The following is a 13,766-nucleotide window of genomic DNA, read 5'->3' on the forward strand; positions in this document are numbered from 1 at the left end:
AAAAAGGCAGAACCAAAAGAATCTACAAATAAGAAACAAGCAAAGAAGATGTTTTTGTTCTGGGCTCCCTTCCAGGCCTCGCTCTGGGCCTGTTTTCCTTCTTTCTTTTCTTCTCTGCTTAACAATGTAGCTTTAGTCAATGTACCTGTGCCTAGTGCCTTCTGTATCACCTTCATATATTTCCTTTCCATATTTCTTTGTAGGTTCCATATTTTTGTGGCACCATAATATTCCATTATATAAATAGACCATTTTTAGGCATTTGGTTTAATTAATGTGATTAATTTAACTTAATTAATTGAGGTAATTAAGGGAGGTTCTCACACTAGAGTAGGTACAAAGAGTGCAGAGTTGGTTTATTTGACCTGTCTTACCTCCTCTGCTCATTAGCCATTCCTGCAGGTGTAACCTGGGCTTCTCTGGGCATGCCCAGTTTTCACACAGCAATGACCTTGTAGGACCTTCCTGATCCTGGCCCTACAGCAGTGGTGGGAGAAGGAAATAGAATTTTTAAAATACTTTAAAAAATACTATTTTATTGTTTCCAATTACATGTAAAGATAGTTTTCAACATTCATTTTTTGTAAGATTTTGAGTTCCAAATGCTTCTCTTTCTCTCCTTCCCTCCCCAAGACAGCAAGCAATCTGATATAGGTTAAACATGTACAATCATGCTAAATATAGGAAATATAATTTCTTTTTCCAAATCTCCATCAAGATATGTTTAAGCAATGTCTCCTGTCTATTGACAAGATCGGGAAGAACTTTTTCCTTTGCCGTTCAGCCATTTTTCAATCATGTTCGACAATTCATGACCTCGTCTTGGCGAAAACATGGGATTGTTTTGTCATTTCCTTCTCCATCTCATTTTACAAATGAAACTGAGGCAAAAGGGGTAAAGTGACTTGCCCAAGGTCACATGACCAGTATACCTCTGAGGCCAGGTTTGAACTCAGGAAGATGAGTCTTCTTGACTTCAGGCTCAGCACTCTATCCAAGTTGCTACCTACAAGAGCCATAATTTTTCTTTATATCAAGCCCAAGTCTATTTCCCTGTAATTTTCATCCATGGGTTCTAAATCTACCATTGATAACCAAACAGAATAACTTAATCCCTCTCCCATGTGAGAGATCTTAAACATTTGGAGACAATTATCATATCCCCCTTAATTTTTTTCTTTTGGGACCTAGACCTTGAAAAATTCCTTCATATAAATGATATGGTTTCATTTCCCCTCCTCATTCTGGTTACCTTCTATGGTCTTACTCCATCTTGTCAATGTCCTTTCCCCCAAAAAACCCCAAATGGGGTCAGAAAGAGTTGGATGTGACTGAAATAACTGAACAACAATATGCTAGGAACTATTCTAGGCACTGAAGATAAAAAGAAAAATGAAAACAGTGCTGACCCTAAGGAGCTTACCTTCTATTTTAAATTTTTTCTTTAAAAAAAAAATGAACAGGGGAAGCTAGGTGGTGCACTGAATAAAGCACAAGCCCTGGATTCAGGAGGACCTGAGTTCAAATCTGACCTGAAACATTGACACTTACTAGCTGTGTGACCCTGGGCAAGTCACTTAACCCTCATTGCCCCACCCCCCCCCAAAATGAACATCAACAAACAAACATTTCCATAAAGATAATTTTATATGAAACCATTACTATTACATACACCTTATTTTATGCCTTCCTTCTGAGAACATATCTAATTTATCATGTATATATCTTGTTTGTATATAGTGGTTTATATGTTGGCAGTGCTTCCTTCCATCCATTCCATTAGATTGTAAGCTCCTTGAGGGCAGGGACTGTTTTTGCCTTTCTTTGTATCCCCAGCAGTTAGCACAGAGCCAGGCACATAGGAGGTGCTTCATAAATGCTTGTTGACTTGTCTAGTGAGATAAAATTTAGCAGGGATGTAAATCTTGGATTTTTTTTTTTTTAGTGAGGCAATGGGGGTTAAGTGACTTGCCCAGGGTCACACAGCTAGTAAGTGTTAAGTGTCTGAGGCCGGATTTGAACTCAGGTACTCCTGACTCCAGGGCAGTGCTCTATCCACTGCGCCACCTAGCTGCCCCCAATAAATCTAGGATTTAAAAAAAAATCAATTTCATAAATATAGAATGGGGGGAGGCATGAGCAGTCAGCAGTTTGTTTTTAAAAAAATCTAGGGGCAACTAGGTGGCTCAGTGGATAAAGCATCAACCCTGGATTCAAGAGGATCTGAGTTCAAATCTAGCCTCAGACACTTGACACTTACTAGTTGTGTGACCCTGGGCAAGTCACTTAACCCTCATTGCCCCACAACCCCCCCCTCCCCAAAACAGAAACAAACAAACAAAACTAGGATAGATGGCAAACCCAAAGTGAGTTAAGCACATGACATGGCAGTCACAAAAGCTTAAGTAGTCTTGGGCTGTGCTGTGTGTCCAGAACAAGGAAGATGATGCCTCCAGTGTCCTCTCTCTGCCTTGGGCAGACCACATCTAGAGTACTGTGTCTAGTTCTTGGTGCCACATTTGAGAAAAGGCATTGATATGCTGGACTGTGTCCAGAGGAGGATGGCCAGGATGGTAGGAGGAATGGAGGCTTGGGCTATAAACAATCACTGGAAGGAATGGGGTATACAGCCTGGAAGAGAAGATAGACAAAAGGGGAACATAATCACCATCTTCCAGTATGTGAAGGGCTCAATCCCTTCTGTTTGGCTCTAGAGGACGGAAACCAAAGGCAATGGGTGGGAAGTGAAGAGAGACATGTTTTGGCTCTATACAAGGAAGAGCTTAAATGGAGAATGGATTGAGGAATCCATTCTCCTGAGAGATCTTTAAGTGGAAAACAGATGACCTCTTGTCAGGGATCTCGAAGATGGGATTCCTGTCCAAGTACAAGTTGTGCTTGGTGTCCTCCAAGGTCCCATCCAACTCTGAGCTTCCATGATTCCTTTGTTTCCTTGGGGGAATGATAGGCCCAGTTTCAATCTCCTTTTTGGCTCACTTTCTTTTAAAATTTTCTGAAAAACAAATGTTCAACTGATGTTGTTTTTTGTTTTCTTTATCATATCACCGTCACTTCCCAATGATTCCAACCCCATCATACCCCAATGGAAGCCGCTTTTGCAGCAAATGAGCACAGCTGAGCAGGACAAGCCAGCCCATTGGTTGGGTCTGACGGCGCAATGCTGTATTCTCTTCTCCCTTCACTGCAGAGAGTTCTAGTCATCAGCCCACCCCACTCATAGAGTACCTTTCTTGTTCCTAAGCACCCAACTCCAACCACAACCTGGGGCCCCAGCTATGCTTTACAGAGCTATCCGGTGAGAGAGTGCTTGTTCCTCTGCAGCTACGCTGCTGCTCCCTCTTAACCTCATTAGGCTGGGGCTAGTCTTTCTGCCTTGTTGTCTTATGGCTAATGAGGAAGGGTAGCCAGGCCCAAGGCTCCATGGTGGCCCCTAGGAGGCCTGGCCTGGAGAACCCCAGGATGCCGTGTAACGTGTATCTGTGTGTTTAAGACCCTTTTCTGTTCTAATTATAGGATGCTGCAGAATAACCAGCTGAGTAGAATCCCTGCTGAGGCATTGTGGGAGCTGCCCAACCTCCAGTCTCTGTAAGTCATTAGTGTGCCGACACTTGGAGCTCTGTGGACTCGGTCTCCTGGGGCCGTCGGCTTCCCCAGGCCTGAGTCACAGGCTCTGCCTTTGTTGCAGCCTCTTGGGCCCCCCTCCTTTTCTTCCTCCTCTATCCTCTTCCCCTCACCCCCCACCATGCGCCGCTCCTTGCTTTGGTTTGTGAGTAGGGAGCAGGGGTTATTCTCAGTGAGTGTGGCTGTGTGTGTGTGTGTGTGTGTGTGTGTGTGTGTGTGTGTGTGTGTGTCTTTTGGGGAAGGTATGAAGCCCCTGGAGGATTGTGGGAAGGAGACCTCCTGATGTGGGGCCACCAGAGCAGAGGCTCCTGTCTGAGCCAGCGGTATGCCACGGGAGCCTGGGGGTGCAGGGTGGGTGGGGTGGGGTGGGACCGCCGCCCCAAGGAAGAACCAGACCTCACTGTCTCCCCAGCTCAGTCTGCTTTCCCTCCTCCCTCCCCACCCCCTGCTTTGCCCACTCCTCCCCACCAGGGCTGGGAGCTCAGGATGTGCCCTTGCCTTGGCTCCTTCTTCATGTGTGTGTCGGGGAAGACTTTGAGTTACCCTGTGCACCAGGAGGGTACTTTCATTCTGTTCTTCACTAGCCCCTTTCTCCATCCCTGGAAAACTTGGAGTTGTCCTCCTTTCTTTCCCCTCTCCCCTTCCTCCCATCGAAGTTCCATTCAGAGTTTCAGTGTAGTTTGGAAGAAGCTCCAGCTGTCATTTTTCCCGGTTGGACCAATTCCTGTGCAGACCCTCTTGGGGCTGAAGCATGAAAGGAGAGAGGAACCAGGACAGCCCAGCAGGGGCAAGAGATGATTTGGGGGCATTTGAGTCAGAAAGGAATGACATGCAAGAGTCATGTGAATTAACTAGTGTTCTCTGGGAGACCAAAATCAGGGAATTTAAAGGCAGTGGTGTGCTGGTAAATGTTTAACAACAGGCTCCCAAAAAATGTACCGCAACCCACTTTTAAACTGCATTTTTCACATTTTCTCCATCACTTTCTGAAGTCTGGACAATCAACAAAGCCCTGATTTGTAGCGTTTGCCAGTTTCTGAGGTGTAAACACTCACTCACGCTGAACATTCAACAATTGCTGGCAAGCTTTCTCCAGCACACCCCTTTAAAGGAATCACTAGTATTCACAGCAGGGGAAACTGAGGCATATAGAATCTGTGAGGAGCCCGGTCCTAAATCTGTGAGGTTGCTTGCTAATCCAAGGCCTTAATTCAGACTCTGAGCAAGAATGCTAGGCAAGCAGAGAGAGATTGTCCTCACCTGTTCTTTGGAGGTAAGAGTCATGTGAGGCCAAAAGAAAGGGCCTCTTGTCTGTGTGGCTGCTATTCAGGCCCTAGGATAAAATGGATAGCTCACCCTGTCCAGCTATGGAAGCTCTAAAATGGCAGAAGGTAAGGCTGGTATTTTATGGGCATAGACTTCACGTTTCTTGATTTGTCTATGCTGGGCTCTTCAACCTTTATTCTAAAATTCTGGGGTTCTTAATCTGGGGTGAAGAATTTTACAAGTCGGATTTCACTATAATCGGTTCCCTTTGTAATCCTCAGTATTTTATCTGATGCATTTAAAATAATTGTTATGGGAAAGGGTCCATGAATTTCACCATCTGACAAAGGGGTCCAATTCAGAAAAAAAAAGTTAAGAACCTCTGACCTAGATCCTCAGTTCTATCTGGAACTGACTTGTGTCTAGGCTGGATTGAAGGCAGAGGACCTCACTCAGAAATCCAGGTCTGCCACTCACTGCCACTGTGACTTAGGACGTCATTTTCCTCATCTACAAAATAAGGGGGTGAACTCTGAGTTTGCTTCCAGCTTGAGATCCATGATACCATGATATGTGTTTCAAGGCTCTTAGCTCCATCCCTGCCATAGGGAATGAATAATCCTCATTCAGCTTAGTGGGTTGTTGTGGACACTGGTGATCAGGATGCTGATGGGGTGTCTGAACCCTAGAGTAGGAAGGGACCTTAGATCATCTGGCTGATTCCTGCACTTTTCAAAGGAGAGAACTGAGGTCCAGAGAGAAGAGACTTACCCAAGGTCACATGGCTATAAGTAGTAGATCCAGGATTTGAACTCAGTCCCCAAACCATTGCTCCTCCTACTTTTTCCTCCTTCCTCCTCCTTCCACTTTTTCCTGACCTTCTCACTAAGAGATTCTGCCACACTTCCCCTTAATATCAATCTCAACCCCTCTTTTGCCTCTTTTTGTATTTCCAGTGCTTATCACAGTGCTCTTAAAAAATGTTTACTGACTTATTGGTTGACTGACTGTTAAATCTACCAGGCTACTGTTGAAGGGCTGATGGAAGACTTGTTCTGGTCTTGGTGAAAGTAGTAAGCAGCCTTTCTCTGTCCAACACCCTTCCAGGGAATTCAACACTACAATAAGTTGGCCCTTGTCCCCATTGGCTAGTCCCACCAATCTACAATTTCCTCTGCTTTCTACTGGTTTCTACCTCTCATTTGTACTGCACCCAGCACTGGGAAAACCTCTGCTGCCCCACAGGCTGCAGAGGGAAGGTAGAGACAGGGAGACCCAAGGTGGGAGAAACAGCCCAGATCCAGCACAGCCTGTGGAAAGGGGGTCAGGCATTCTTTATTCCCTGGGTCATTCCCCAGAGCAAAGGGCCTTTCTTCATTACCACCAGCTCCTGCTCCAGGAGGCACCGGAATTCTGGGAGCTGCTGCCTTCGAGGAACCTCCTGTGCCTGGCTCTACCCTGGGCTGAGGCGGGACAGCATCAAACGAAACGCTCAATAGTTTTTCTGGGAATTTCCCCCACCTTCTCCCTCATCCAAAGGGAATTGCTCTGCAGCTTCCTGGGAGATGAGAACCCAGAGGTGGAATAGGGAGTTGTGGCTTCTCTCCCTCCTACTCTCCAGCTGGGTCAGGGCCAGACCTCACAGAGGCGCTGAAACCCTCATTAGCTGCTAGTTGTTGATGTGAAAATGAAATAATTAGCCCCCCCCCCACTCCACCCACTTCCCTCCTTTCTACCTTACCCATTCCCCAAAAGGCCCCTAGTCAGGGTTGGGCTGGGCAGAGATAGGATGTGTTCCCCCTGAGGGGCTCTTCCCTCTTGTCCCCCATACCAGAGAGTACAGAGATTGAATTGCTGTTTATTTAACTCAGAGGTGAGGTAAGACTTGGCAGGAGAGAAGTTGGGGAGGAGGGGCAAAGGGAAAGGGAGCATACTCGGGGGCATGCAGACAGGCAGATGGATGGAGTAGGATTGCCACCGTCATCCTAACTGTAGTGTGAGGGGCAGCATGATATAATGGATAGAGTGCTCATCCTGGAGTCAAGAAAACCTGGGTTCAGATCCTGTCTCTGACAGCCACTGGAAAAGGCACTTCACTCCTCTGGACCTCAGTTTACCAATCTGTAAAAGGAAGTATATAGCCTCTAAGGTCCCTTCCAGGCAGCTAGGTGGTGCTGGACCTGGAGTCAGGAAGACCTGAGTTCCAATCCAGCCTCATACCTGGAGCTGTGTGACCCTGAGCAAATCACGTAACCATTGTCTGCCTCGTTTTCCTCATTTGTAAAATGGGCACAATTAATAGCCCTTATCTCTTAGGGTTTTTGTGAAGATGAAACAAGATACTATTTGTAGAGCACTTCACAAACATTAAAGCCATATATAAATGCTGGCCATTATTGTGCTGTGATCCTAGCAGTACCCTCTTGTAGGCAATAGTGGTGGCCTTCATTCCTCCTTCCTAGAGCCTCACTCAGTGGTCCAGCTACGAGTTACAATTGTCTTCCAACACAGGCCCTTAGTCGTGTGACACCATAGAAAGTGTGTGTGTGTGTGTGTGTGTGTGTGTGTGTGTGAGAGAGAGAGACAGAGAGAGACAGAGACAGAGAGACAGAGACAAAGACAGAGAAAGAGAGAGACAGAGAGACAGAAACAAAGACAGAGAAAGAGAAACAGAGACAGAGACAGAAAAAAGAAAGAGACAGAGAGACAGAGACAGAGAGAGAAGACATTCAACATATATACTTCTTGATTATCTATTAGAATGAGGCAGTCTGCCAGAACAAATCAGTCATATTCCCCAAAGGCCAGACCATTAAGCAAGAGTATCTGGGGCTAAACTACTACTATTGCCACCCCATCCCTTTTCTCTCCCCAAAGGACCCAAGTCACTCTGCAGGTTCCTGGCCAGATGCCTAACTGCTCTTGGGGGAGACTAGCCCTGTAACCCGCTTCCTCTGCCAACACTTGCTTCCTCCTGAGGGAGTTGGATTCAATGATCTCTAGGGTCCCTTCCAGTTATAAAGTCTCGGATTCCAATGACTTCTGGTAGGAGTTGGATCTTGAACTTAGGGCAACAAAATGGCAAGAGGAATTGACGAAGGTCAGAGTAAGGGAGGGAGTTAGATAGTTAGCTAGAGACAGTAGTATGTCTACCATATGTTCAATTGTATACAAGAGAAAGATGGAAGAAACTGGGACTCTCCCTTTAGGGAGTTTATAATCTAGGTGGAGAGATTAGGTTTGCCTAGGCACACTTATTACCTGTGTGACCTTAGTCAAGTGACTCAGTGTCCTCACCTGTAACATGATGGTCCTGGACTAGACCATCCCTAAGGACACTCCCAGTTCCAGTATTGTATATTTCTATTCCCATCATCCCAGAGAGGAAGTAAAAGCAGCAGTCAGGATTCAGAGCAGAGGAAAAAATGAAAATGGTAGGGGAGGTGGGAAATGGCCAACCACTCCTGGCCATTGAATGACAAGGGTCTTTGGCCCCAGTCTAATACTGCTTCCAGGTTGTTTGGGTTGGCACCTGGACTTCCATAAGATCATAGGATCATTGATTTAATGCTCTAAGGTACTTTGTTGTTAATATTGTTCAGTCGTTTCAGTCATGTCCAATTCTTCACGACCCCCTTTGGGGTTTTCTTGGTAAAGATACTGAAGTGGTTTGCCATTTTCTTCTCCAGCTCATTTTACAGATGAGGGAACTGAGGCAAACGGGGTTAAGTGACTTGCCCAGGGTCACATAGCTAGTCTGAGGTCAGATCTTAATTCAGGTCTTCCTGACTCTAGGTGTGGAACTCTATCTACTGTGTCACCTAGCTGCCTCTAGACAGTACTTTAGAAGCCATCAAACCCAACCTCCTTACTTTACCAATGAGAAAAATAAGGCACAGAGAAAGAAATCATTTTTCAAGGGTCATATAGCTTAGTAATTGTCAGATTTGAACCCAGGTCTACCTGATCCCAAGTCCAGTGGCTTATTTATGACACCACACTGCTTCTCGTGATTCCCTGGTCCTTCTCCCTTGAGCACACATGTCTTCTGGAGCAGGAGGGAGGTGGCAGCAATGCCAGTCATAAGCCAGAGCTCAGCTCAGGCCAAGAGAAACCAGGAGAAGCCAGCAGAAGCAGGGAGGACAAACAGGAATGGGATAGAGGTGTCAGGGTGAGGGTGGGAGGAAAAAAGGGGAGAAAGACCACATGGAAAAGAGGAGTAGGAACTCCAAGGAAACTCAAAGCAGATACTTGGGGCTGGGCTCAGGGGGAGGAGCAGTGTTTATGTGAGGAGGGGAAGGGTGGTGGTTGTGGACCATCCAAGCCAGAAAGTCTCAGGGAAGGAATTGGAAAACAAAGAGGCAGAACTGGGAGAAAACCAGCAAAACAGATCAGTCCAGAGCACTTTGAAGCAGGGGATGCATCATTGAAAAGCACAACCACATACATATAGCAAGTATTCTGCCCTGCTGGAGAAATTAATGGAGAGCAGCTAGGGCTTCTAGTCTAAAACTGGAGTTAGAAACCCCAGTCCCCCTCCCCATCCTCACCCCAAATGGCAAATCTGAAACACATTGGGTACTGGCTGCTGAGAGAAAAGAGCTGGGAGAAGTTTGTGGGGAGGGAGGGAGAGAGAAAAAGAGAGACAGAAAAAGCTAGACACAGACACAGACACAGACACAAACACAGAAAAGAATGTCCTTGGGGACAGTTTTGGATTTGGAATGATAAGCAGCTAGAAGGCAGGGTGATACTAGCAGGTAACAACAACAACAACAACTAACATTTCTATAATGCTTTAAGGTTTGCAAAGCTCTTTGCAAATATGATGTCATTTCATCCTCACAACAATCCCGTATGGTAAGTGCTATTATTATTTCCATTTTACAGATGAGGAAACTGAAGTAGGTAGAGGTTAAATGACTTGTCCAGAGTAACCCAGCTTCTAAGTGGCTGAAGTTGAGTTTGAACTCTGGTCCACTGCATTTCCTAGCTGCCACCAGGTTTTTTCTATCCAATTCTGGCACTGCTACTTGCATGACCCCGAGGAAGGGATTTGACTTTCCTCAGCCACAGTTTCCTCATGTAGAAAATTATAGTGGGGGCAGCTAGTTGGTGCAGTGGATAGAGCACCAGCCCTGGATTCAGGAGAACCTGAGTTCAAATTCGGCCTCAGACACTTGACACTTACTAGCTGTTTAACCCTGGGCAAGTCACTTAACCCCAATTGCCTCACAAAGAAAGAAAGAAAGAAAGAAAGAAAGAAAGAAAGAAAGAAAGAAAGAAAGAAAGAAAGAAAGAAAGAAAGGAAGGAAGGAAGGAAGGAAGGAAGGAAGGAAGGAAGGAAGGAAGGAAGGAAGAAAGAAAGAAAGAAAGAAAGAAAGAAAGAAAGAAAGAAAGAAAGAAAGAAAGAAAGAAAGAAAGAAAGAAAGACAACAGTGATCTCCCGTCTAGGCTTCAAGTCCATGATCCTGTGACCTTTAAAAACTCAAGGTAGGGGGCAGCTAGATGGCGCAGTGGAAAGAGCACCAGCCCTGGAGTCAGGAGTACCTGAGTTCAAATCTGGCCTCAGACACTTAACACTTACTAGCTGTGTGACCCTGGGCAAGTCACTTAACCCCAATTGCCTCACTAAAAAAACAAAAAAAAAAAACCTCAAGGTAACAGTAATAGCACTAACCCTTCTCCATCTTGCTGTGTGACCTTTGACAGACAACCTAATCACTTTGTATCTTAGTTTCTCCTTCTATTACAGTGGGAAAAATCCACCCCCTTTCTGGGTACCCAGGAGTTCAATGAAGAGAGATGAGGTGGAAAATTAGAACTTGGTGATAAAGTGACCATGTCACGCCAGGGTCTTGTGCTGGTGATTTTGTCAAGCCAAGAACTCAAAGTCCATGGGAAACAGGTCTCATCCTCAGCAAGAAACACTGGAGTTTCCGTCAGTTTCTCAGTTGGAAGTCTGGCAGCTTGGGAGCATTGAATCCTTTGAAAGGGACAGAGGCAGACAGACCCTCACCTTCAAACCAAGGGATTTTCATGACCACAGGAGGATTCCCAAGGAGACTGAATGGGAACCAGTCACTTACCATAGTCCAAACCCCAAACTCTATTGGCTAAGAGTGAGGGGCACCCCCGGGATGCTAAAGTAATATGATACATCTGTGAGTTTCTAGGAACAAGATGTTACTTCTGGGCTTTTCCTCAGCATCCTGGCTCTTCCTGTGGGCTGGGGGGAAATAAAAAGGGAGTCAGATTATTGGAATGAGTCCAGAGAGAAGCCCCAATGCTAATTCAAACCTCTAGAAGCCCCAACCCACACCCAAATTCAAGGTGCAAGGAAGCTTGAATAATAACCTGTTACAAGTGACACTTAACATTTCTAATAGCATCATCCCATCAACTAGCTCATCTGTTTTTCTCTTTGTAGCATCCCTGAGAGATAGAACATTCATTACCCCCATCATGGAGAAAGGAAACTGAGAGTATAAGTCTGAGGTCATGTAGCTAGTTAGAGCTGGAATCAAGGATCAGGCCCAGCTGGAGACCCTGAAAGTAACAAGAGAAATCTGAGGGGAACAGGGAGCTTTAGGAAATCTACAAGGTTGATTCTCTGGAGAATCCATCAAAACAGAAGTTTAAGGAGCCCTCAAAGAGGGAAAAAGAAAGAGGGGTTCTTCTGGCTCAGTAGGGCAATGGGAACTGAAGAACAACAGGATACTTGGAAAAAGCTCTGGAAGGAAAGAAAGGAATGGACCCTGGATAGAACACCATCCCTTCAGGAAAGTGAAACATGGAGAATGCTGCTCTAGATGAGACAAAGCCTGGCTACTGGAGGCATCATTCAACAAATATTTCTTAGATATCTCTTAAGTATATTCCCAACGATTGGTCATCCTTCTTTGGCTTGTAGATTTTTAGTAAGGATTAAAGGCATGATTCCAAAATTGAAATGGGCCACCTCTAAAAGGTAGTGGATTTCTCCCTTATTAGAGGTTTTCCAACAGAGAATGGATAACATTTGTTGGGGATGCTGGGGAAATGAGTCCTTTTCAAGAATAGTTTGAAAAATCTGAAATTGTAAAGCTTGTATAAACAAAAGTTGAGAACTATCTTTACATGTAATGGAAAAAAAGAATAGTTTGAACTTAGGGACAGCTTGGTGGCACAGTGGATAAAGCACTGGCCCTGGATTCAGAAGGACCTGAGTTCAAATTTGGCCTCAGACACTTGACACTTACTAGCTGTGTGGCCCTGGGAAAGTCACTTAACCCTTATTGCCCCGCAAAAAAAAATTTTTAGTTCATTGACCTCTGATGTCAGTTAACCTGTCAACAAACATTTATTAAACTATATGCCAGGCATTGTGCTAAGTGCTAGGTATACAAAGACATGTAGATAGTGCCTGCCCTCAAGGTTGGTATGCCTTCCAGTTCTAAGATTCTGTTATTAATCTTTCTTTCTTTCTTGTCAAGCCAAGAACTCGAAGTCTATGGGAAACAGGTCTCATCCTCAAGAAGAAACACCAAGGTTTCCGTTGACTTCTAAGTTGGAAGTCTGGAGGCTTGGGAGCACTGAATCCTTTGAAAGGGACAGAGGAGACAGACCCTCCCCTTCAAACCTAGGGATTTTCATGACCACAAGAGGATTCCCAAGGAGACTGAATGGGAACCAGCCACTTACTATAGTCCAGGGCCAGTGCTTTATCCACTTTATCCACTGTGCCACATAGCTACCCCTTAAGCAGAACTCTCTTCTACATACTATCAGTCAACAAGCATTTATTAAGGTTTAACATGTACTAAGTCTTGTGCTAAGGGTTAGGAATATAAAGACTAAAATGAAACAGTACTTTCCCTCAAAGAACTTACATTCTATTAAGGCAAAGGATAGTATACAAAGTGACAAAAGTGTCTTATGCTAAAGAGTAGGAATAAATAGACCAAAATGAAACAATACTTTCCCTCAAAGATTCTATCAAGGTAGACAACAGTGTACAAATTATATTAGGTAGACAAGGTATACAAAGTATATACAAAATTAAATATGAGACAGCTAGGTGGTGCCGTGGATAGAGTCCTTGACCCAGAGTCAAGACTGGAGTTCAAATCCTGCCTCAGACATTTAACTAGCTCTGTGACTGTGGGCATACTTGACTTCTCTCTGCCTCAGTTTCCTCATCTGTAAAATTGGAGTGATAATAGTAACTGCTTTATAAGTATAGGATTGTCGTGCAGATAAAAAGGAGATAATATTTGTAAGATGCTTTTCAAAACTTAAAATGATATGTGAATGCTAGTTATTTAAATTAGTATTCATTTGGGAAGGGGATTCACAAGGAGTTGGGAGGGGGAGGTATATAGAGCACTTTATTAAGATGAATAAGATGCCTTCCCTATTCTCAGGAAGCCGAGAAACTGAGAGAAGAGGTCAGAGGGGAGACTGGAGAGATGTCTGAAGGTGGTAGTCAAGGGAATCTGGCTCCTAGGACCTCAGAAGCCTTCCCCAGACCTTCCCCAAGTGGCTTCCCCAGACTTCAGATGAGTAACTCATCTCCCAAGGGCCCTGGAGAAAATCTTCCTTGTTCATACTTTTCTTTAGGGGTGAGGGATAGGAAGTAACAAGGATCTGAGTTCCTGCATTACTGTGCCCAGTGTCTTGGGCCTCGTGTCTATGCCTGAAATCTCTGGCTGTCCTGTTCTGTACCAGGGATTTGAACGTGACCTGGGCAGAGTGATAGGTGCTGCCTAACTGGCTTGCTGGCCTGTACTCATCAACCCCTGAAGCAGGTCCCTGAGACCTAGTAGTGTTTGGGGGCCAGAGAAAGGGGCCCCTGGCGGGGGATAGATTTGGGAGGT

At 45.1% G+C, this 13,766-nt stretch overlaps 1 protein-coding gene across 1 annotated transcript in view; it reads left to right on the forward strand.

Moving 5' to 3' along the window:
• The window catches only part of LGR6 (leucine rich repeat containing G protein-coupled receptor 6), a 168,223-nt gene that overhangs the window by 71,440 nt on the left and 83,017 nt on the right, over positions 1-13,766 (forward strand). The window contains exon 4 of the mRNA XM_044004569.1: positions 3,535-3,606. Coding sequence (XP_043860504.1) covers positions 3,535-3,606 — 72 coding nt within the window. The remainder of the gene's footprint in view (positions 1-3,534; positions 3,607-13,766) is intronic.

The sequence above is a fragment of the Dromiciops gliroides genome, chromosome 4 (genome assembly GCF_019393635.1).
Source record: "Dromiciops gliroides isolate mDroGli1 chromosome 4, mDroGli1.pri, whole genome shotgun sequence".
Lineage (NCBI taxonomy): Eukaryota > Metazoa > Chordata > Mammalia > Microbiotheria > Microbiotheriidae > Dromiciops > Dromiciops gliroides.